Source organism: Dermacentor albipictus, chromosome 7 (genome assembly GCF_038994185.2).
Source record: "Dermacentor albipictus isolate Rhodes 1998 colony chromosome 7, USDA_Dalb.pri_finalv2, whole genome shotgun sequence".
Classification (NCBI taxonomy): domain Eukaryota; kingdom Metazoa; phylum Arthropoda; class Arachnida; order Ixodida; family Ixodidae; genus Dermacentor; species Dermacentor albipictus.
Window position 1 is genome coordinate 55,000,402 of NC_091827.1, and position 26,230 is coordinate 55,026,631.

The 26,230-nt window shown below is 44.4% G+C and overlaps 2 protein-coding genes across 3 annotated transcripts in view; one reads left to right on the top strand and one right to left on the bottom strand.

Annotated features, from left to right (window-relative positions):
• LOC135906758 (uncharacterized) overlaps positions 1-26,230 on the bottom strand; it is a 308,457-nt gene that overhangs the window by 30,306 nt on the left and 251,921 nt on the right. The window lies entirely within an intron of this gene.
• Positions 12,548-22,051, top strand: LOC135906792 (uncharacterized). Its single transcript, XM_065438384.1, has 4 exons — positions 12,548-12,632; positions 14,033-14,138; positions 18,668-18,966; positions 21,747-22,051. Exons 2-4 carry the CDS (start codon positions 14,054-14,056, stop codon positions 21,999-22,001), a joined length of 639 nt encoding a protein of 212 aa, XP_065294456.1. The 5' UTR covers positions 12,548-12,632; positions 14,033-14,053; the 3' UTR covers positions 22,002-22,051.

The window sequence follows — 26,230 nt, forward strand, 5'->3', positions numbered from 1 at the left end:
GAATAACCAGCCTTAGAGCTATTTGAGTTCTTGTATTATGTTTGGTTAATATGATATAGGCAACAGCGAAGAGTGCTGTTCCATAAGGAGGGCACCGTGGGCGATCCCGTAAACATTTAGTACTCGTAATGTCCTTTACATGCACTGTGAATTCACTTGTACAAGCCTACTTAGCCCCAACGCATGAGACACACTATCAAAAATAATTTATATAAAGGGCGTAGCATATATTTTCCGAATCGTGGGCATGTGCATAACATTTTTATTGGGTGCTAACTGTTTTAAATAAAACAGTTTTGTGTGCTTGCTTTGGCGTTAACACGTTGCGTAGCAGAAAGTTACTGTATTATGTTGTGATGAGCTCTACTTGAGTTAAGCATATCTCAGAAATGAGAGGCCATTTTTGAAGCCATGTGTACTGGAATAGTTGAGTCTTACGCACTTCTGTATGTTTTAGCGTTATGGTATGCAGTACTTATTTGTCAACGGAGCGGAACTATAAAAAAAATATTCAAAATTTGTGATGCTTTATTGTTTGAATTTACCGTAGATACAAGAAATCTGTGAAACCTAAGTTCTGAACCTACCTGAAATTGACGTTTGAGTAGGATACATTTCATGGAATGCCTGCCATAATAATCAATCAGGCACACAAATTAATACTTGCTGATCGCGATAATCGCTATGGATGCAACACACAATGCAATATGTTGCCATTATTTCCGTACAAGCAACTACTTCTATGTTACCCTAATGTCATGACTGACATTTTGATGACCGCATGACGAAAGTGAGTTTGCTCGCCTTTGTTCCCATTGTGACTGCAAAGTCACGTGACGTTCCATGTGAAGCTAGCATTGAACTCTGGTCGTTATTGCGAGCGCTTTGAAACGCCGAACGGCGGTTGCACTTGCTTGTAACAACCAGCGTTATATGTGTAGTGCGCCAGGCGTTGGAGAAAACAACTTCTAAAGCAAATGGGCAATGTCTTGAAGCTGGTGGCAATCTCGGTTATGCACGCATTTCCACGACAAATTGAGAGCTGGAGAGGCTCCGTTCTTGCGCGATATGATCCATGGCTGCAACCCACCCCGGAGGTCACAGCGTTTCCTCTATGCCGGCGGTCGGTAACAAACGACTGATTGAAGTTGACCTTGCCTCTGAATTGCATCCGTTGGAACGCAAGCATGGAGCGATGCCACATCCTGCGAGTGTTTTCAGCTGCATTCACGCAGGATCTTACTATTATTAGCCAAGGGTACTTACATGTCCCAGCCAGATTAGTGCACTTCTTATGGAGTATTGATTAATCGCCTCACCAACGGCATTTTCACAGAAAATAACTGCAATAACCCTTTTGTTCATATTGGTTTATGTAACCAAAAAAAGTACATAAAATGGTCAAATCTTTTCTGGACCCCTCAACACGGCGCGTCTCATAACTACACGGTTGTTTTCAATTGCCGAATAATACGAATCATTCAATGAATTTTCGCTGGGCTATACCAGTGACGTGAAAGCGATGAGCTGGAGCAAAGTTCTGTGATGAAAGAAGTGCAGAGTGCATGTCTACTGAGGTCAGGGCACCATTTTATAGAATGTGATGCGCTCTTAAATTGGGAGGCTGGCGCAGCGCGCATGCGCTCACAATTTATGAAAATATTAATTGTGTTTTGGAAACTATTCAGAGTCATCTAGGAGCAATAAACAGATTGAAGGTAAGGCACAGAATCGTAAAAGTCGTGGAACTCAACCGCAGAACCATCCTTTTAGCGTTGCCGAGTTAGGAGCTTCTTTGAACGGCTGTAGCAGCATGCAAGAACCAGTGGAAGTACCGGGGATTTCGGGATACCTTTCAAACAGTTTATTCGTCTGTGAAGGAATTTTGGAAGAGGGAAATTCGGCATACTTTTTTACGCAAAGCTTTAGAACCAGCAAAAAACTTGTCATCCAGATTCTCTGATCGCTGCCGCTGCCTAGACCTCTCCCGGGGCAGTCAAGCGAAATTGGAAGGTACCAAAGCAGGACCCATCTGTAAAAGGCCATTTGTTCTAATTCCTTGCGCTGATAGGGCGTCCTACCACTTGCAAAAGTGACCAGCCGGCACGATGTCAATTTTTTCTTAAAGCGATGTTTCTATGTATTTGGCCGCCACATTCAGGGTGCTGGCGTACAGTTTTCTTTCCTTTTTTATGCTGGATTGGTCCGCTTTTTGTATAGTGCGAACCATTACCGGATAAACTGCAAATCGAGCCACCCCGGGGTGACCTGTGATGTATGTATGTGCACAGGTGAACTCAAACTCAAACACGTCATTGTCGCCATGCCTGCATGTTTATTTTATAGCATTGATTCCTTATGATAATCCCTTCGTTCTCACGCCACCGTCATCGTTCTGCTATATTCATTTATTTAGTCTTCACAATGTTTTCATTTCCTCGTCTTCCTATGACCATCATGACGCCGCCATAAGCTTGACGTTATCTTCAATTCGTAATAATGAAACTACATCTATCAGACCATCCTCATTATACTGTCTTCATGCCATAACACCAGCAGCGCGAAATTGAGCCGCGAGATAAAGAAGAATTGCACATAAAAATGGAACAAGGGCTAAGGCTTCACGTCGCGACCGACAGTGGCTCCTACTTCAAGGTGCCTCTGAAACGCGCAAATGATATGACTATAGTAGTATCGAGATTCGCCTTGTCGTTCTTTATGTGTGTTACAGGGAACTAAATTTGAGCCTGCTGTTTTCTCAAAGCTTGAGATACTAGATAATTTTCGAACACAAAGCTCTAGACCACCTCGGCCATGGTTCTCATGGCCGAGCGTCTATCTTGCCCGCTGTGCGCTCTTGCATAAAAGAAAATGGTTGTACCGCTTTCCGGAAAGCATCCGGAATCACTGTAGGTAAAGTTGTGGTTTTATTAGTATTTTATCTGACTTCAATCTATTTTTTGACAACGAATTAAGCATTCAGCAAATTGACATGTGTTGCTAAAGTGCTTTGTAAACCATTTTAGCAGCTATTTACATATCCTCAACGCACTTTGTAACAATAAGAAAGCCCACTCGATCATTTAGTTATATAGAAGACCATCTTGTCATTTCAGCTGCTAATAAATTCCAGATGTATAGTTGTGCAGTGGAAAAATTTTTGCTGTCTTTAGACGAAATGGGAAAAGCTTGGCTTGACCTTAGCATGAATAGCCTGGCCAACCATATGTTACCATTTATAAACCAACATTTTTTATGAATGTACTCGCGAAGTGCTCGCAAAATGGGTTAACTTTTCTGTTCCATGTACAGTGAGTTCGCTAAACGAATGATAGCTTCTTCATTCCTCGACTCGGTGGTAGTGGAGACTTGCGTTCATTTGGTGCAGGCTCCTTCTAGTAAGGCGAAACTGTTCACATCTAGGCCCTGTATGAATCCCCCGCAGGTGTTACCAGGGGGGAGTGCCCTGGCCGGTTTATATCCGTATCACGGTGCGTGGACATGAATGCGTTGGCCGACCCACGGCGATGGTAAAGTGGGCTTCAATCGCTTCGCCAACTCCTGAAATGAGTTTATTTTCTCGAGTCCAAAGAGAACCACATAAATTTCGCGTTGTCAACGAAACAACATATATTAGTTCCTTCATAGTAGTAAGTTGGCCTTCATACGCTCACTTGTTTTAAATCTTGCTCGACGAATAATCAAGGGCAAAGAGTGTGGCTATGCCACCGGTGCAGGTGGCCTGCGCTACTGTGGTCATAACGTCAAGTGCCTCTCAGGTGACGGCGCGCCTCAAGCAGCGGTTGCGGCACATGCGCTTTACATGCGGTGACCGCTGCAATGCTTGTCTTGGCGCAGTGTGGTGGCGTATGAAAACAAATGTATGATGCAGCCCGTGCATGAAGCATGAACATCTTCGCTGGTAATCCGTTCCCATATGAATGTTGTGCCGCCACGATTTTTTGTATGTTTGTGGACTGCTTCAAGCGTAACAACGTCTCGTGCAAACAGGGTGACTAGACAGTGCAGGTATGTTAACCAACTGGGTGCTCCAGAGATTCGTTTGTCAGCAGCTAGCGCTCGATAGTGGCATTCTATAATGTGCGCCTAGCCAAGCTTTCTTTCGGGGGGCGCTCACATTATGTCCGACATGGTCGTTCCAATTCAAGTTAGACACAAGTGGCGTCTCCTGGATGCATCGCATTGTGCAAATCATTAACTCAATCATTTAGTCAAATCCGTCAATCAAATAAATGTACATATTAGGAACAAGACTCTGAATTTCCCTAAGAAGGAGGAAGAGATTCTATGCTGCGGTGGAGAGGGAACAGCGTTGAGTGAACTTGCCCCGTTTTTGCTCATGTAGCGGGGTAAAGGAGGAAAAAACGGAAGGATGTGTTCAAGATTGTATGTAGGAGGGAAAGGCAAAAGTTCAGCAAACACAGGATTCGGGTTGGCGTAAAAGGTGCAGTCAGATAAGTAAGGAGTGTAAATTAGGCAGATTTCGGTATCTGTGGATACTGAATATTCAATCAGTCCAAATATGCGGCATTCGCCGCCCCGTCTTGGTCGCGGTGTAGCTAGGCTGCAAGAGGAAGCTGTAGCTTTTCCGAGAGTTTTTTCATTCACCTAAACACAGGGAGGAATTAGGATAGCTGGTAGACCTTCATTGTCGCTGCGGTAATTGCTGTCTGCATCAGAAAAAAAACTACGCTGATTGTTTCTGCAAGGACTGGCAAAATTTGTTTAAAGATCACCTGTGGCAGGTACTATAGTTGTAGTCTCGGAGCGGGATATGTCAAAGAGGCGGGCATTTTCCGTACGAGAAATCGCAATGCAAAATCCACTGAAAGGATCCACTAAGGCTGAAGTAGGGCCTTATGTGGCAAGGGTTTGCAGACTGGGAAAAATAATTGTGCCAAAAAAGGTACAAAATAAATACTTTACTCTATGCGGCAGGCAAGATGGGAAGGCTACGCCAACGCGCTTCTCCGCCTCTAAAGAAACCTCTCTGTGAAAATAATCATGCAGGACCTTATCTTATGTGTAGCGTAGGCGTCGGGTGTGAAATTCAGCTTACGTCTGCAAAGGTCTACATTGGGCAGACAGCTCACTATATCTATGATCTAGGGCAGGAATATGAGCTGCCGGTAAGTATAAGGCAATACGGCATTCCCCAGCACAATGTTGGCAGTGTTTCATTTCAGCAGTTTGCTATCTACAAGAGCTAAAAGAATCACGCCGTAGCAGGACGCCTCGGTGATAGCGGGTCGCGAAGAAAAACGTGTCAGAAACACTACTAATATATATATATATATATATATATATATATATATATATATATATATATATATATATATATATATATATATATATATATATATTCAGTTGCGTGGTTTTCGATATGATATGCTATGTATTCCCTTTTTTGCGTCGTCCAATCTGGGAACCTGCCTGCCGTTTACACGTCCAGCACTGTGGCTTCTAATGCAATTTGCACATATTATTTCAAGCCGGTGTTTAAAGTGAAGCTTTCTTCCCAAGCCCTCCCGGACTTTCCTGAGCACGTCTGGCGGGTGTCCTGGCCTTGCCTAATAGTTCATACTTAAAAGAATTGAGCTTCATGTACGATGATGGGGTCAAACCTTGTTCCCCAGCTCTATAATATGATGCTGTATCAATTTGTTCGCAATCACACGTGAACTCAAATTGTGCCAACTGCATCTAGCTCTTTGAGAAGATCACCATGTGTAACATATCGCCTAGCTCGAGCGTTTGTGAGCAAATCCACAAGCACCAGTTTTTTTGCAATAAGAGGCGCAAAAATAACATGCGCAAGTGCATGGCATTTGATTAACTGCTTTACGAAAGCTGAACTTGTCATGCGAGTAGATTTCAAGATGCGCGTAGGACAGGAATAATATTTTCAGGAATGTCATCATCGCGTTTTTTTTTTACCATTTCCAGGTTTCAAGCAGCCAGATGCGCCTCTACTTCAAAACTCATCTAAGACCTGAAGACCCCCACTGGCTTCGGCTTCACCACATCAGAGTCGACAACCTTGAGGATTCACGTTTGTTCGTGACAGGAGCTAGCCCAGCACTGAACACTTTCGTGAATGCCCTCGGCGTCATCAGTATGCCGCATCTGCAGCTTTTCTGGGACAGGTTCCTTCGTGTGGACGCTTTATCCTTTATGCCTCGGGACGTCTAGGTCCGAAGGAATTCTGCCAATGCAGAAAATTGTCCTTTCAGAAAACAAGAATTAATCAATCATAATCGCTTTGGTTGTCACGAGCACCTTTCTTGGTGATCAACCTCGCTTCATAGAAGTACGGAGACACCACATAATATGTCCGAAGATTAGGTGCGTTGTACGTATTTTGCGTACGTTGTAACGTTCGTGCATGCGTACGTAGCAACGGTAAAGATTACGGAGGATCCTGTGACAAAATTACGTATCTGTGCCATTCCCCAAACAAGCAAGACGAGCCAGACTTGTTGAAGGTAATAATCAAACACTTCATAAAAGCGTCAGCACAAGCCAATTATGGCTTTTCTTGTTGTCGTTCACGCTTTTGTTATTCCTTCGTCTTTCGTTTCTTTTTTTTTTCTTTTGTACCTCTTTTCAGTGGGCAACAGTTCCCTTCCGTTCTGTTTTTTTTTTTTGTTCTTCACGTATCTCCTCTTTTTTTCAAACTGAAGTGTAGGGATGAGCGACGTTCAGCTGTCAGCCGATGTTACTAGACAATTATAATTCCGTCAGTCGTAATTTCCATAGTCTCTTTTTTCGTGGTCTTGAAAAACAAACAATAAAATAATACTATTACTACTACTTATCAAGCCGCAGCTCACAGTAAACAGTGCAGAAAAAGGAGAACTGGATGGTCCTGTATGGCAATGAAATTGTTTACTGTTAGCAGTAGTGCAAAAAGCAAGCTTTTCCCCATGCCTCAAGAAAAACTGCTTCGTCTTACAATATTGGCCTGAGTTCGTATCTACGGAATTTTAAAGACCCATGCGTAAAGGTGTTCTATTTTTCAATTGTTCGACCACGAACAATTGGAGCATACGTAGTTCGATATGTGCCCTTCATTTCCCCAAAACTAACGGCTTTTGCAAAATTGGGTAGACAGCACAGCGCTTATTCGTATTGGGAAAAGAAGAATGCGGGGATCCCACGTAATGTGGGAGACGGTTAGAGCAAAGGTTATGTTAGGTTTTGAGAAGAAAGCTATTGCTATTTGGAAACAATTTGCAAGTATTTAGCATCCAGCTAAGTTCACCGTGGTTTCACATTGGAACATCTCGGTAAACATAAACTTGTGGTACTCAAACAGCAGATCCCACGCACGACAACGAAGTATTGACGGCAATGGAGTAATGACGATAGTATGAGGACAATGGGAAGATGATGCTAGACTGACGCGAAATAATGATAATTGAGCGACCATGGCAGCATCTAGACGAATATATCAACATAAGCGCATGACATTGATTTTGTGACGACCACACAATGACATCAGCAGCATGATGACGGCTGAAGATGGTAGAATGAGGATGGTCTGATTGAGATGGTTCCATTATTACCGAATGAAGATAGCAAGATTGCGACGGCGTTATGTCGTCGTAGGTAGACGAGGAAATAAAGATATTGTGAGGACTAAAGAGTGAAGATGGCAGAACAATGATGGTCGGACGAGAACGAAGGAATGATCATAATGGAATCAAGGCTAGAAAATAAATATTCCGGCGTGGAGAGTATGGTTTGTTTGAGTAAGAATTCCCGTACGCACTTCCATACATCGCAGGTCACCCCTGGCTTGCTCGATTTGCACTTTATCGGGTAGTGGCTCGCGCCATTCCTAAAACGGACTTATCCAGCAATAAAACTGGCAGCCAGCGCCAGAGAAGTGGCCGCCAAATACGCAAAAAACATCGCTTTAAAGAAAAATTGAATTCTTGCCCGATGGTCACTTTTGCAAGCGGTAGGCCACCCTATCAGCCTAGGGAATTAGAGCAAAAGGTATTTTAACAACCGTCTGCTGCTTTCGTACCTCCTCGAATTTCACTTTCCCTCCCCTGGGAGAGGTCTAGGCGGCGGTAGCAGTCACTACAATTTTTTTGTTGGCTCTAAAGGTCTGTGTAAACAGTGTGCTGAATTATGCTCCTCTAAGATTTGTTCACTGCCGAATAAACTTGTGAAAGGTATCCGGAAACCCTCCGTACCTCCACTAGTTTTTTTTTTTTTGTATGCCGCTGGAACCGTTCAAAGAAGTTTCGAATTCGGCCGAGCCAAAAGGATGGTTGCGCGGTTCAGTTCCACTACTTTCACGATTCAGTGCCTTATCTTCTACCTGTTTATGGTCCGGGAATGACTCTGAATAGTTTACAGAGCATAAATCATTTTTCCATAATTAGGGAGTGAATGCCCACTGCACGTAATTTTCCGCCTTTAGAGGGCATCACATTCCATAATATTGTTCCCTCATCTCAGTAGACATACGTTGCTTTATACGCCCTTACCTAACTTTGGTACAGCTCATGGCTCTCACGTCCCTGGTGTAGCCCAGCGAAAATTGACTGATTGATTCGTATTATTTAGCAATTCATAACAACCTTGTGGTTATGAGACGCGGCGTGTTGAGGGGTCTAGAAAAGACTTGACCTATTTGTGTTTTCTTTTGGACACATAAATCAATATGAATACAAGCGTTATCGCAATTATATCCCGTGAAAACGCGTCGCCGAGGCCATTATTAGGTACTCCATAAAAGGATCCACTTATCTACCGGGTGCGTGTAAGTTAACGTGGCTAAAAATGGTTAGGTCCTCTGTGAATACAACTGAAAACACTCGCCGGATGCTTGCGTTCTAGCGCATGCAATTCAGAGGCAAGGTCGCCTTCAATCAGTCGTCTGTTGTCGACAGCCGGCATCTAGGAATCGCTGCGGCGACCGGGGTGGGTTCCAGTCGCGGAGCATATCGTGCAACAGCAGGCTCTCTCCAGCTCTCAGTTAGTCACCGAAATGCGCGCATCACCGAGATTGCCGCCATAGCCTCAAGATATTGCCTATGTGCTTTACAAGTTGTTATCCCCAACGTCTAGCGCACTTCACACATACCGCTGTTTGTATCTAGCCAGTGAAACCGTAGTACGGCGTTTAAAAGCGCCGTACAGCGACGAGTAGAGTTCTATGCTAGCGTCGCACGGAACGTCATGTGACTTTGCTCTCACATTGGGAAAAAAAGGTGAGCAAACTGAGTTTTGCCTTACGGACATAACATACGGTGGTGGCCGAAACTGGGATCTGTCAACACCGAAGTAGTTGCTTGTACGGAAATAACAGCAGTATATTATACTGTACGTTACATAAAAAGAGATTATCGCGATCAGTAAGTATTAACTTGTGTGCTTGATTGATGATGGAACTTTACGCAGGTTCGGAACGTAGGTTTAGCACATTTATTGCATCTGATAAATTCAAGTAATGAAGAAGCTGATATGTGGAATATTTTTTTTTTACAGTTCCGCCCCATTTATATACAAAAGCTGGTTACCGTAACGGTGAAACGTACACAGGTGGGTAAGACTCAACTCTTTCAGTACACATAGCTCCAAAGATAGCCACTCATTTCTGAGATATATATGTTTAATTCAAGTTGAGCCCACTCTAACCTAACAACTGTATGCGAAATAATATATATAACGTCTAAGAAAGCACACAACACTCTTGCAAATAAAACAGTACCCAGTAATAATTGGTTATGTACATGTCCACGATTCTGAACATATATGCTACTTGCTTTATATACAATATTTTGATAGTGCATCTCATGCGTTGGCGCTAAGTAGGCTTGTACAAGTGAACACACAGTGCATCTAAGGGACATTAGGAGTACATAAAATTTACGAAATCGCCAACGGTGCCCTACTTATCGAACAGCTATCTTTGCTGCTGCCTTTGATGCTGTGTGTGCGAGTGAAAACCTGCGATGGTAAGCCAGCGATCAAGCCTCAATCTCGCGCACGAAGCGGGGGAAGCGCGCCACCTTCCAACAAGCGCAAGGCTCCAGCGGGAGAATGAGGGATGGGGGGGGGGGGGGGGGGGGCGCTCCTCAGGGCCATCCGTGTGCCCACGCACTCACGTCCGGGCCGCTGTATCTTGACAGCCATCTGTGATGGGGACAAGGTCCGCCATGGGTAGGGAGGGGATGGGTGGCGCGTTCTACTGACCCCACCAAGATAGCACAAGGTTTGTTTACACCGATCCATGAGGTGGATCGGAGTAAACCTCCCTAGCCTACCGGTGTAAACCTACCTGACCCGAAATTTTCATTGACAAGGCTGGTGAGGTTGGTTGTTGTGTTCATATAGGAGGTTGTGGCCTAGTACTGCACCAGGGTGAACAATCCTGCTCTGGTGAGGGAGTACGTTACCGGTTCTGGTCACCGGGATCTGGTCACCGGGATCAGGCGCCTGTTCGTGCAATTTTATCAACACGCGGACACACGTATATAATAGCTGTGTCTTACCAGTACTCACCTACGGGGCAGAAACCTGGAGGCTTACGAAAAGGGTTCTACTCAAATTGAGGACGACGCAACGAGCTATGGAAATAAGAATGATAGGTGTAACGTTAAGGGATAAGAAAAGAGCAGATTGGGTGAGGGAACAAACGCGAGTTAATGACATCTTAGTTGAAATCAAGAAAAAGAAATGGGCATGGGCAGGACATGTAATGAGGAGGGAAGATAACCGATGGTGATGAAGGATTACGGACTGGATCCCAAGGGAAGGGAAGCGTAACAGGGGGCGGCAGAAAGTTAGGTGGGCGGATGAGATTAAGAAGTTTACAGGGACGGCATGGCCACAATTAGTACATGACCGGGGTTGTTGGAGAAGTTTGGGAGAGGCCTTTGCCCTGCAGTGGGCGTAACCAGGCTGATGATGATGATGATGATGATGATGATGATGATGATGATGATGATGATGATGAAGGCTGGTGAGATGAAAGCCGTGACGTAAAAATCAATGTTGCCTACTCGGGAGCATACCGGTTAGATTCAATGGCAGTCGGGTCAGCTAACATGACGTCATCGATCAGAGTGAAAAGGCCTTGCGCTACCTAGGTGGTGGTGTTTCTACTCAGCGTAGCGCGGTGGACCTCTCGAGCCCGCCACTGCCGCTATGTTTGCGCTTAGTTCGCGTCGATGCGAGCGGGTAGCACGAACATATTCGCTCGCTCTTACTGGAGCTCTTACTCACTCCAGTGTTTTGACAGTGAATTGCCGCGGTGATCGAGTGAAAGATGTGTTCATGTTTGCTCATGCGCGTGTGACACCATGGTTGTTAATTTTGGTAGTATGTCTTTGTTTGCAACATTGCACGGCCATTAAAACTACTGTCTCGCCGTGGTTGCTCAGCGGCTATGGTGTTAGGCTGCTGAACACGTGGAAGCGGAATTGAATCCCGGCCACGGCGGCCGCATTTAGATGGGGGCGAAAACACCCGTGTACTTTGATTTAGGTGCACGTTAAAGAACCCCAGGTGGTCGAAATTTCCGGAGTCCTCCACTACGGTGTGCCTCATTATCAGAAAGCGGTTTTGGCACGTAAAACGCAATAATGTTTTTTTTTTAAACCTACTGTCCTTGCTCAGTAAAGCTGTCAATTAATTTTCTATCGGGATCAACGCTTCGCCTTTCGGGCGAAACTGAGACTTTTTGGGGTCATATGCTTCGGTCACGTCTTATTCGCGGGACGTACAAGCGCCGCCGAAACCATGACAGCATAGTGGCGGTGGTGCTATAGTTGATCGCCCATATCGCTACTAAAAAACTAAACTAAAGTTGCCAATTTCTTTGTTGACATGGAGGCCCGATGATTACAAGAAGACAAAATTTCGCAGCTTTCGATGCTTGTTGAATATACAAAAAGTTACTTTTTTAAGCTTTAATAGTTTAGGTCACCTTCACGTTTCAGAAGTCGACCGTGGTTAGGGCTTATCATTTAATTTTGCCAGCTCTGAAATTCGCGGCGCAAGTGCTGCACCATCATGGCACAATGACATCAAACTCGCCTACATAGAAGAGACGGTTATTTAGTGACCATGTCTAGAGGAATGCTTTCATGTGCGATGCACTTCAGTAGACGTAGACAGATATCAACGCACAAGCGCTATCATCGCCGAAAGCAGAGCACTGTGTCAAAATCATATCTAGCCGGACCCTTTTACGGTCCTCTTTGCGAAAGAAAACTCAGACATTAAAGGACACCCAGATTTTGAGCCCTTGGTAATCAGACGGAGAAGTTTAGAAGGTGTCACCGTTGCACAAGTATTTTTGGAGTATCAACTTTATCAAGTGTGATACTAGCTGCAGAGCACACAGTGAGTCGTATTACTCGCTACTGAAGCCACATTTTCCCAGACGACCTCGCTGCTACTCCTATTTGCTCTGTGGTGTAATGTGGCTGATAAGACATTAAGCGCATTTGGGTCATATTTTGGGTCAGCTTAACAAAAAAAAAAAACGATGCCCCGGGCGCTTAAAAGACCGAGACGAGAGACCGTCAGAACACATTGCCATTCCGTCCTCTTGCATGGTAGTGTCCGAAGTGTTGTCACTAAAGGTAAGATCCTCAGAACTATTCACAACTCTCGCCATTTTTGGAACCTGCGTGGGGTGGAATTTATTTATCCTTGTAATTATTTTGCACCATAGCTCTCGTTTTCCGTATGACTGGTTGTTGACATTGTTGGAATTGGTTTGCCTTGGAGGAAATGGCCCAAAGAAGACGGCAGATAGGGCGACAAGGTGTGTGTCCAGGCACCTGTCCTGCCGTTAAGAGTTGTATGTGTCGTCTTAATTTGGGCCAGTATCCTCCAAAGTGAGCTGTTTGGAAATTGTATGCATTGGAGGCGGGAAAAATTTATACAGGAAATGTTATGAGTGGCGAGAATAAGGGAGCAAGTTCGTTAAAGTAAGATGGCTGCACTTCAATTGGCCACACTCACTTGCGCATCAGCAATTGGGCGTCCAGAACCACTGCTACTGCGTACGGAAGCTGCAACCTACGGAGCCATTGGCAGTATTTAACTTCTGATACACATTTGAATTTTTAATGTGGCGGTTTACAAAGGGAAAGTAGAAGAAACATAGCTTTCAGTATGGATGGCCCTGAGCAATACAGACGATACGATATAAACGATTTAGTACATTTCATGGCACTCGTTTGAATTGACTTATTTAGGTTCTGCGTTTTAGCTCCTATGTCGTCTCCTCGTCTAAATACACTAAATACATTATGAATGTAGGCTTTCCGCACAGTGAACAACCAGAAAAAAAGAACGCGTCTTTGCATATGGTTAGGGCAAAACTTGCATTTCCTTCCCAATTTTTGCCTTGAACTCAATCATGCAGTATTAACACGAGACATGAGTGATGTTTTGTGTAAAAAGGCTCTCCGTGGTCATTTTCACACGTTTTATTCCCAACTTGCATGAACTTCAGTCTGTTGGTAGGGAAGAACAGAATTAAACTTAAGTTTCTCCGAACGCTGTTGTGAGTGTAAGTCAATGTTATCATTTTCGGTACAGCCAGGAAATAACTATATATATTTAGAATGGTGAGTTTGACTTGCTGTACCGTTGCTGTTTTCTGCACACGAGTCCCTATTACCATGTTTTTAGTAGCTTTGTTTATCAGCTAAATTTAAAGTGCTTCCGTATCCTATTCGAATGTTTCTGGAGAAAAAAAAATCCATATTAAGGTTAGCCCTCTCATCCTCCCCACGGCGGCGTTTTCTTTTATTTTCCTTTACGTGAGTAGAAGATTAGGTGAGCAACACAGAATGTAAGTGGGCATACCCAAAGCAGGAAAATAGAAAAACAGAGACGAGAGGACGATAGGACAAGCGCCCTCTCATTGTGCTTTCCTTTAATGACTTCTTACGCGCTGCTGTATAACGCACCGTTGTTTTGTTTTTTTTTGTTTTCTCTTCTGGCCCCCACTGTCACGTCATCATCGTAGATTGACAAAGAATAAGTCATCATGGCAGCATACACCAGAGCCCTTGCAATACTCTTGGCCCTGCACTTGTGCACTGCAGAGGAGGCTCCATTCAGCGTGTCAATCGGTAAGTGAGGGTAGTACCACTTTCATAGTGACCTCTCGACAATGTTTTGCATTTTGGAATACAGTGTCCGCACACATTCTTTCTTTCGCGCACGAGGGTAAATTGATGCGTGTTTGGCATAAAAGGAAACTGCCACGCGCACGCATGTGCTTAAGCACATCCATTCTATGCATTGCGGCATACGTGGTAAGGGAGGAGGGAAAGAGATAAGGAGAAGGCAGGGAGGTTAACCAGAATAACGTCCGGTTTGCTACCCTACACCGAGGGAATGGGAAAGGGGAAAACAAAAATGACAGGGAAAGAGAGGAGGGAAGGAAAGGAGGACATTGCGGTGAGTTCGCTGACGTGTGTGGCCTTACAGAAATTGCATTAATAGTCACAGATGGTCGCACAAGCCCGTCGTCCTTAAGTAGCACAAAAGTGCCTTCACCGCTTTATGGGCCGATGGGCGATGGGGGCGGTGTTCCAACAGCACCTGCACAGAAAGCGGCCGATTGTCCAGTTTTTGAAAAGCTTTGGCAAGTGCTTGTCTCTCACGGGTGTATCGTGTACAGTGGCACAGCAGGTGGTCGATGTTTTCTTCGGTGCCACAGACCTCGCATGCTGCGCTGTCAGTCATTCCAATTAATGTAGAGTATGCCTTTGTGAAGGCAACTCCTAGCCAAAGGCGACAGAGAAGCGTAGCTTCACGTCGAGGAAGTCAAAGTGGAGGTCGGAGTTGCAGGGAGGGGGACAGACGTGGTAATCATCTCGAAAAAGCCAGTGAGCGCGGTAAAGGTGTACGCGCTATTGTGGCCTAATAGAGCATCGAACTGCTATGCTCGAGGATAAAGGTTTCACGCCAGCATGAGGGGGTTCATGCTTCAATTTTCTTTTGAGCTATGAGCTATTCCGCAACACAGCCGCTGCACCTAGCAGTCACGGACGGCAAAGTTTGGCTGGGGTTGCCAAGATAATTTTGATTTAAGATTTTCCAAGTCCCGCCCACTATGGCAGTCGGTAAGCGCGAATCTTTCATGAGACGTGAGCAAGGCAAGATGGCGCATAGCGACAGGACAAGCGGTGCAGATTTCAAAGAGGCAAACATTTCTCAGCGGCCACGGTGGAACTTACATAGACAGCGGAAGGATTATTCAGCACTTGACCGCGTCGTATCACAAGACACGACAGGCTTGATCTGGTAGAAGCGTGCCGCAGCGTCGTTGTAGGATGAGAGAAGGGCCACGAAATTCAACAACGAAAGTTCCCATGCCTTATGAATATTTGGCTGTCTAGAAGGCACGTGTGCTCTCTTCTAATTAGTAAATTGCTGCTGTTTGACGCGCCTAGCACTCCGATCATTGAAAAGCACTGGCTTGCACGAGACAAATTTTTAAGGGTTTTTCTTTCCTCCTTAATTAGGCTTTTGTGCGTGTGTGCTTACACCTCAAGGTTACATAAGTAGTCAGACGAGAATATAGAAGCAGCAAAATGCAGGGAAGAGCCAAAGGAAGCTATTGTTTTAGAATGAATGCAGACAGTATATATAATTTGATGGTTCTAGCCGATGCAGAAAGGTAACATTAGGTTACTTTTCACCCACTTCATGCTCATTTGTCTTATAACGCCCGGCTATCCAGGCCAAGTTTTGTTCCGGCCATATTACGGGCAACACACTAAGGTACCAAGTAACTGGGTGTTCAAACGAACCGCAACTGAGCGGTTATTCCCAGCTGAACCGGAAACCAAGCAGATATCTTTTCCGCCCGCTTAGAGCTGAACTCAAGCTGGAACTTTTGCACGGACCCGGTTCTGGTACTGGACCAGCCCACGGCCATGGTTCCTGAAATTCTATGCAGCGCGCAGGGCTAGTCACGTGGCTGGCTAGAGGGATCTCGCTGGCTCACTGAAGAGTACGCGGGGTCGACTCAAGTGCACATTGGGCATACAGTCGGCGCGCACTGCCTAGGCAGGTCGTCACTGAAGTTGTGTCGTATTGTAGGCTACTTGTGCTCAGGGCATCTGCTGTGAACAGGAACAGTAGCGAACTAGTAGCGCTCTCCGATACGCGTGTTTCAGTTCGTACTGTACCGTCAGTGACTTCCTCCTGCAGCCTGCCTGTGGCTTCGTTGAAATTTTCCGTGGCAATTATTAGGGGCAGAAGGCGACAATTTAATGCAGTAGAAGGAAGAACAGACATTCTTTCGCGGCAGCTCGCTTATTGTACGCGAACTTATGTAAATTGTAGGCCTCTGTATAACGTTTCGATTGCAGTATATCTTGTTTCTAAAACATTTACGCGAGTGCTTATGTAAATGCCAGGAAGGAAATTATGTTGCAATGTAATGTCAGAAAAAGTTCGCTTCGTGCCAGGTATCCGCTTATGTCGCCAAAAATGGACTAGTCAGAAACTGAACACGAGAACCTCATTAGAAAAGAGCATTTCAGAGCCTCACAGGCCACCACGAAGCCCTCTAAACCAGCAAATCCGACATGCTTACAACTGTGCTCGGCTCCTCACTTTTTAAAACTTTTTATTAGCTTACAGCTTGGCAAAAGAAAACGGTCCGCAGTAGCTATAACCGCAGCCAACTTGTCTTCCCAAATGTAAAAACATTATGGGGTTTTACGTGCCAAAACCACTTTTTGATTATGAGGCACGCCGTAGTGGAGGACTCCGGAAATTTCGACCACCTGGGGTTCTTTAACGTGCACCTAAATCTAAGTACACGGGTGTTTTCGCCTTTCGCCCCCATCGAAATGCGGCCGCCGTGGCCGGGATTCGATCCCGCGACCTCGTGCTCAGCAGCCTAACACCATAGCCACTGAGCAACCACGGCGGGTTCCCAAATGTACCGCCCGCTTTTGCGGAAGCTAAAGTCACGCGAATGTACTTCTCTCTTCGAACCAGTTTGACCCCTAACGAAGCAGTTCACAAAGCTACCAACCGGTTAGAACTGTTATAATTTTCGCGCTCGAGCATTACTTGAATCGAACCGAAAAGCGTGAACCCGAGCACGAACCGAACGCAAATATGTTTCGGTTCGACACCCTGCCAATGAGCTATGCGCACGGCGTCTCTTCACACTTCTGAGGTTGGGTTGAAGGAGCGGAGAGATGAGCACGCGCTAGGAATGCGGGGGGGGGGGGAGGGAGCAGGATGCGTGCCTCTCTTGTTCTAACCCGGTCGCGGCTGTGCACGGCACGCGTGCCCTGTCTTGGAGTTAGTCTGCGTTGGGTTCCGCAGCTGGCAGACCCGACATCACTAATAGCTTCGTCGGTTTGTGTTCTCCCGCACCTCGTTCGCGTTGGTGCGGGAATCCACGCGACGTCAAATTGCCTCGCCCCTCCTGCGCTCTCCAACGTGCAAGCGTTGCGGCAGTCAGTGTTCGCGATCAATGAGTTAGGTTTGTTGTTTGCTTGAGCGCGTGTGACACCGCGTTAATAATTTGGTTACTAAGCGAATGGTTACCATAACCTATAGGACTAAAGACCTTGCTTTCTGGGAATGTTTATTACTGCGGTGCTATGGATTTCAATGATTTGCCTGAAGGGATAAGGCGAATTTTTTATGAGGGCATAGTCGTAAGCTCAGTGCACTCCTTAAAATTGCACTCCTTAAAATCTTTCACGCTCTGAGCTGCATTCGAACACTGTATTCACGCCCTTGCTATGTTTCTCGTATCTGCCCACCAAAGAAGCTCGCACGCGGTCGGACGGCTGCAGTTTGAGAGAGAGAGCAAGAGAGAGAGAGAGCGAGAGAGAAAGAGAGAGAGAGGAAAGGGGAAAGCCAGGGAGGTTAACCAGAGGGGAAGATCCGGTTTGCTACCCTACGCTGAGGAGAGAGGGGAGGGGAGGTAAAGTGATAACAAAGTAGAGATAAAGAAAGAGAGGAGCATAGACATACAATCACAGTGTGCTGTCGTTCGAGATATGCCTGCAGCGCTGGCGGCGTGTGAGGGAGCTAAATGCCGTTGAAACTTAAGCGGTCTAACTCGCACAGTTTCCGCGTCCGCGCCGAACGTTGGCGCGCGCTCGCGTTACCTCGGTGTTATCGACACGTTTTTCGTGAAGTTTCTGTAGTTTCAGCGCTAGTTGCCAACACTAAAAGAAGCTGCGGGATGTCCATACTTATGTACTCTCGCTCACGCTCGAGAATATTTGTACCTATCACGCTTGATAGGGATCAGGTCTAATGAGCTTTAGAGCGAAGACGCTGAGCTCAATTTAAATTAAGTTTAATTTGTAATACAATGTAGCCTGCACACTTATCCTTGAGAAGAGTTCTGTTACAGATCGAGCCTTCAAGCCTTCTGTTCTTCGGTTCCCTTTAACGCAATAGGCTGCATATGGGGGTGTTTTACCACAAATTATACTCTTCTTGCCATGTAGCTATTCGCGATTAGAGTGCATGAGTTCTTTTACTCAGGTTAGGGGTGATATATGCTCGTCGCTATATCTTCTCTGAATGTTCCATGCATTCAGAAAAGTTGTTTTACAGACTCTCAAAGCATGAAATAAACCATTGTCACTGGCTTCGTTCTATGCAGGACCTTGCCCTGGCGTTCCTGAAGTGGATTTGACGGAGCGCATAAACACCTATCTGAGGCGAATTCCCCGCAACATAACTCTCCCACCATTTTTCGCAAACAGCGTAGAAGCGGGAATGGAGCTTGGCGCCACTACCCTTACGGGCTTTGCAGACCTCTGGGCTTACAAGCCTTACAGCAGCGCCTGCTTTGGCAAGGCCACCACGTACGTCGAGGTTATCGCTTTTGCTCGCGTGCCACTTGTTGCTACCATGGATTGGAAGGTCTGCAACGGAGGATCAGGGCATATAGGCATAAAAGTAAGTGTCACCTCGCTTCAGATATCTTACGGTGCTCAATACATAGCAACCTGATGAAATGCGGCACGCAATCATTGCACAGTCAATTTTAATGCGTGAATTACTTAGGTTGACATACAGCTTGATGGACCAGGTGCTTAAACATAGCTTCAGATCGTAGTAGTGGCAGCCACTCTTTTATTCATTTATATATTTATATATATATTTGTTATTACCCTCTAGACCAAAGGCGGTAAAGAGGGGAGTGGGTTACAGAAAATGAGAAAAAGAACCAAATATAAGCACTTAGAACGTTTAAGTACAAAGGCCTCAGAATATACAGTTTTGCCTGGGGTTTAGAACGCCATGATAAATTGGTAGCAAGGTCAGATAATAAAGCGATAAATAAAAATGCACTTACGCTACAACCATACAGTAAACAAAAAAATTATTCGATTACACAATGATAGCTGAAGCTGCTCGAAATCTAAGGTTATCGTTAAGAGGATACGACCCCTCCAGGAAGATGGTTCCATTCGGTTGGTGGCCCGAAATAAAAATTACTGCAAAAAAGCATTAGCGTCGCACCATTCGAGACCGACTTCATAACGGTGGTCGATTCGAGGGGATAAGTATGGTGGTTAAAAAACGAAATTGTTGCGGAGTGGTAAATGATTGTATAATTTAGGAAAAAAGACTAAACGTTCGATTTTACGAGGAGAAGAAAGTAGGGTAAGTGAAAGGTTGGTTTTCATGGCAAAAACACTTACAGTTCTGTTGTAATTACGTAATAGGAAACGAACTGAAATATTTTGCACAAGTTCTAATGAACTATTTAGTTTGCAAATGGCAGGATCCCGAACACCGATCTCATATACAAGTTTCGCACGTATAAGGGTAGTATAAAGAAGCTTTTTTAAGGCTGAAGGGGTAGTTTAAAAGCTACGGCGTAGGTCGCCCAGCATGCAGTTAGCATTTCGAATTACGTAGTCAGTGTGAACATTTCAAGTTAGCAAAGAGATGCACACCTAGGTATTTATAAGAGTGAACTAATTCCAAGGGAACGTTATTGAGGTAATATGTGTGCGTGCTGTTGGTTATTCGGGATAGACGCATCACCTTAGATTAGCCAACGCTTAGTTTCCCTAACCAATGTTTGCAAGAGTTAGCTACACTAATTAGATCAGATTGAAGGTTGTTAGAATTCTCTGCATTAGCTTTTTTCACGAAAGATAAAACAATCACCAGCAAATAAGTGAATGTTTGATGATAGTGAGGAAGGAAGGTTGTTAATATAAATGTGAAACAAAAGATTCCTTCATACTGAACCTTGTGGTACACCAGAGGTTACGCTTCGAAGTGTTGAGTTATATGGCCCTTTACGTTTACAAATTAAGAGCGATTAGATAGGAAGCATTCAGTCTATTTCAGATGTTAGCGTCAAGGTTCAGCTGACTTAGTTCATAAAGTAAAAGTTTATGACAGACCTTATCAAAGGCTTTAGAGAAGTCTAGAAACACAACTTGCAAATGATCAGCAATCTAGAATATGGTGTAATCTGTGCGAAAAAATTGCACGCCTAGTTTCACATGCAAATTTTTTTTTAACTCCATGCTGAGCTGGTGTGCAAAGTGCGTGGGATTCCAGGAAGCTAATAAGAAGTTTCAAATTTACATGTTCGAGCAATTTACATCAAGTGCTTGGGAAGGAGATTGGGCGATAATTAGCGGGTAAATTTTTGTCACCCGATTTATGCAGTGGAACCAGCTTCCCAATTTTCTATTAGCTAGCTTGAGAAGATGTATCCAGTGATTGCTGCAAAAGTTTGTCAGTATAACACAACTAACAGCGTTCGTGTTTTAAAGAAATCTTGAGTTAACAGAGTGGTAACCAAGTGAGGAGTGTTGGTTCACGGAATCAATTAGTTTTGCAACATCAGCCGTAATAACGATCAATGCAGGCATAACTACATAATCGTACTGGCATCTGTCAACACTCGAGGAATATGTTTGCAGAGTCAATGTTTCGAAAAAAGGATATGTTATCGTAAGGACTTACCTCCCTTCCTTGCGAACATTCACGTATGCAACTGAGAAATTATAAACAGGGAATGCGTTTGCGAGTCAGTTCGCCGACTCGCACTTTCTGCACATCCAGTGAGCTAAAGTCTAGCTTGAACGTATGAGGGCTGTGAGATGTTTTGTTTACAGAATAAATGTGCACCCATTTTACGGGTTTCGAATAGGCTACTTTATTTATTCAGCGAACTCGCAGCAGAATCACTTCCTAATGTTTCATTCGAAATGCGTCTATGGCAAAAAGGACTGCAGAATGGTTTGGCTTTACTTACAGAATGTGTAATTTTGTGAGCAATTTTGTTCAAAGGGCATAAAATTGAATCATTCAAATTAACATTCGTAAGCGCCTTTTCCAGAAATTTTCTATATTAATATCACAGCTTGCTCGGATATTTAAATCGCAGAACTAGTGCCCATTCCGCGATAATCTAATGTAGAAAATTGTTGGCTCAAGTCTCGTACCTTGAGTCCTACTAAGGCTCAAGCCTTATTCTATCACCTTTACTATTTCGCCGCTATTGTCACTGCAAAGTTTTATATTTAAAGGTATTTGCTAACTGCTTTCAGTGAAGCCACGCCGAAGAAATAACCAGAGCAGGCTGCACAACCTTCAGATGCAATATTTATCTCAGCGATTATTATAAGCACTTTCCAAAAGGCGCCGCGATACCTTTTAAGCACCATATTAACATTTTGATTGTGTCATTTCTTCGCGGTATTAAGGTGTCCAGCAGCCAGCTGCGGCTCGTCTTCAAAGTAGCTCCTACGAGTGATGACCCAGCTAACCTGGAGCTATCAAGGATCTACCCTGTGAGCCTCGAAGACCCCAGTATGTTTATTTCAGGTGCCCCGAAGACATTCAGTAGAATCGTGAACTACACCAGCTTTATTATGAAGCATCACATCGAGCAGTTGTGGAGCTACCTTCTTCGCATGGATGCACAGTTGCTGATCTGGGGTCAGCCTCCCCGAGAGTAAGAAGGATCGTAATCCTCTTGCCATGTATCAATAAACTGATGTAAACCGCTCGTGTTTGTTGCACTTTCCTCTAGCTCTTGATAAAAACACTAAGTCTACCACCTTATTTTTTTTTAGTGCGCATCGTTTTCACAACTGGTGATTTGAAGATCTTTAAAATGTATCCTTAGAGATCGCGCCGAAGATGTATCCGGCAATGCAATCGCACTTTGGGTAGTTCCTATGTATTCGTAGTTTCAACTACGGGATGACACATGACTTTCCTGAAGAGAACATGCCGATAATACGGGAAATTATCGGTCGCATACCACACTCATTCTCTTACCCGCCAAAATATCAACACAATATCAACCGTGAATGAAAAAAAATGGAAGCCATTCCAATTTATTAAGGGCGATAACCATCCAATCTGCACAGATGTTATATCTAAATATGAAACCCAGAGATACAGAAACATTTTGGTCATATTATAAGAAGTCAACGAACACTGACACCAAGGACAACATAGAGGAAATTACTTGTGCTTAGTAACTGAAATAATGAAACGATAAATTAATGGAAATCGACGTGGATGAAAGAACAACTTGCCTGAGGTGAGGAACGATCCCACAACCGTCGTATTTCGCGTAAATGCGAAGGTTGTGCGTAAATGGTTTGCATGTAAATGCGCTCTCAAATGTGATCCATCGTAATAGACGGTGCCCTTTTCACTGCGACACCAGTCCAGAACCCCAAAGTCTGTTTTGTTTTAAGTACACCAGCCTGTCGGTTCATTCGACTGCGCTAACGACGCTCACTTTCGTCCACTAAGTTATAGCGCAACCTCCTAATTCACAAGTGCACATCTCTGCACTTCAGTTGCTCAACAAAAGGTGCCACCGGTAAACATTTCGGTCAATACAAAGAGAATGCTTGATATGCTAGAGCTTATGATGATGGTTTCCTCGGGACATCGGAATACTTTCACACCTTCCCTCTTCCCTGGTGCTAAGTAGAAGACTAGAGCGCACCAGCTAAGGTCAACACCTCCGTCTTTTTAGTAAATAAAATATCTTGCGCTCTTCATCATAAGAGCCTCGTCTACATTTGCGGTGTCATAACACCAGCAGAAAGAGCTTGCACAAGCTGTTTGCCAATATGAATGCGCAATAATTGTGAGGCAAGCTGTCTCACAAGAAAGCTAATTTGACAATAATGAAATTGATCTATCATGTTGTCCATATTCCGGCTCCTCATCTTGAGCTTGTTGATTACGAAACAGCGAAAATAAGGGGAACTTTTTCTGAAAGCCACTACTATTCATTTCGTCTTGTTTGTGCAACCAAACTCCCGATGCTGGCCTACATAGAAACGCAAGCTAACGAAGCATGGTGCCTTTAGAGCACTTACAATGCGGTTTGTCTGAGGAACACATGTAAGTTCGTTGCGACGATCCATACCGAAAACGAAAAAAAGGTCAACCTTCCTTAGTGATGTCCCTAAGTTAATTAATTATAGTTTCAGCTTTGTCACAAGGTCTAGGAAAGATCAACTGATCTGCGACCGTATTCTCTGAAGTAAGTGATTGATTTTGGCTCGTGTGCTACATGTCGTCATTGAAATAAATAAAAGCACCGCCGCTCAAAATTGAGGAGCGCGTTGTTACCATACGAAAAAAAAAGAACATTCGGTAATGTGCGGCTGGCGCCTGATACGACCCAGCTGGTTGTGTTAATCCAACTGGGTCAAACCAAAAGCCTTACACAGATGTGAAGCAGTAAAAGACTCATTTTAGTACCTCCATATAGCCAACTACTCGAGTTTTTTTTTATGGTCCCAACATTAGGTTTCTTTTCCTAAAATGTATAACAGTGACATACATAGATACAGACGAAGGCGCGCGTTGTTCAGCAGACATTGTTGGTCAGAAGCTAATTGAAAAATTTCTTTCCTGATGTCTGTGCGGTCTCAGAGATGAATTCCGTCACAGTGTTTCGCGAAAGAGTGTGCGCACCAGGAAGATAAAAAAGCATTGGTTGTGAAAAAAAATAATAATAATGCCGCCTTTACAATACAGCGTTCTCGACTGTATCGCTTCTCGGCCCCGTAATGTACATATTTCAACTCAAACGCTACGGCTTTTAACATGAGTCAGAGGGAAGGAATTATATGAACTTTAATTTACAGATAGCTCTTTCTCCGAACTGTCGTCCGTAGAAATTCTTCATTTTATTTGTTGCATTTAGGTTGGATTTTTTGAATAGGACAGAATCACAGGCCATTGACGCCCTCCTACCAGAGTACACTGTTACTGCTAGCTCGTAAAATTTCTCTCAAAGGTGATTCATTGTAGTAGACGGTGCTGTTTTGACTGCGACAGCAGTCCAGAGCTTCAAACTTTGTTTCATTTTGATGGACGGTCGGGTGATTCTATTACTGTGACGACGTCGCTTCTCGTCATCCTCCCCCCCCCTCCCCCCCCCGTTATAGCCACAATTTCCCAATTCACAAGTGCGCTTCTCTGCGCTTCACATTCCCTAAGCTCATGGCAGCGCCGGTGAACATCTTGATTAATGCAAAGAGCGTGCTCCATAAGCACTGACATATGGTCTTGACTCTGCTGCACGGTCTCATCACGAGATCTGAATACATTCCCTACCCTTACATCTTCCATGGTGCTCAGTAAAACCTTAGAACGCACCATCTCTTTGCCTTCTCACTAAATGAGATCTTTCGCACATCATCACGGAAGCCGCTTCTGCATTTGCGGTGTCACAACACAAGGAAAAAGATCTTGCACAAGCTCCTTTTGCCAACATGACTGAGCGCCAATAGCTGGGCAAGCTTTCTCGCAGAAAAGATAACTTTACAATAATAAACGGGATCTATTGCGTTGTCGACATTCGGATTTCTCATGTTCAGATTGTTATTTATCATAGGGCGAGGTTAAGGGGAAATTGTATTTTTTGAAAGCCATCACTATGCGTTTTTGTTTTCCTGCTTTGTGCAAGCAAACTCCCTGAAGTGGCCTAAAAGAAACCACAATAGGCCGAAAAATAGAGCTGTGCCTGCATGCGTAGTAAAACAATAAATCATGACGTCAACCTATTGTATTGTATGTTAGACAGGGTGTTACAGGTTACTTGAGCCAAGGATTTAAAAAAAAGTGGTTAGACGCAGCCGAATGAAACCAATGGTTTGCCGTCACGTAACGCTCCTTACAATATTTTGTTTTTGTATTGAGCTTCATCGCTTTATTCACTAAGATGAGTTATGCAAAATGTTTAATATTAACTTTAAGGCCTGCCTGCCTTAAATGGTAAACCAAAAGCCTTAGAAAGACGTGAAGCAGTAAAGAACTAATCTTACTATTTATATACTGGCAACATTTTCTTATTACCTCGAAACTAAATTTCATGTCCTTAAATTGATAAAAGTCACATGCTTAGAGACGAAAGAGCGCGCTGCTCAGTAGATACTCTTGGCCAGTTGCTAATCAAAAATTTTTCTTTGGGCGCTATAGCGTAAAACTATTCCAAACTTTTCTATTCCAATTCTACAATCAGCCCTGTGCGATTGCTCAAAAACTTTTTTTAGACCAACCCTACTTCACCTGCCTGTCACGCGCCGTCACGAAAACCGCGATAGCTCGCCATCTGATATGACGCGTACACACTGATTATGCATAATTTGGCCAAACAAAAGAAAAATAGTTTTTTCTCATTAGACGCATTGTTGCCATTAGCCCTCGGCTATTGATGAAAAGTTTTCGGGCTGCGCCCACTTCACCTGCCTGTCACGCGACGTCACAATACCGCAAAAATTCACGGCGTCAAAATGAGGTGTACACGTTAAAGATGCAATAATATGCCGAACAAAGCTGAATTTTCTTCTGAACAGCCGCAGGCTGCCCTATTCCGAAATGAATAAAAGATGGCTGCCGCCGATCGCTCCGGCACTGGCTACTCGCCCCTGTCGGAGAGCACGGGTTTATTTGCGTGTAATAAAACTTTTTTCATGGCCATGTAACGTTTTCGAGAACTTTCAGCACGTTTACAACCTCGCTCTGCCAACCTTTTTTCGCTGAGGATCCGTTTCAGCCTCATTCTCAAGCATCCGTTGCGTGCCGCCGTGATTGTCGACGAGCCACCGCAAGCTAAGTAAGAGAAAGCGGTCCAATCGCAGACGCCGGCACCACCCTCTTAACCCGGTTATCGATTTTCAGTGCAGTGGCTCCGCCCCATCGAATC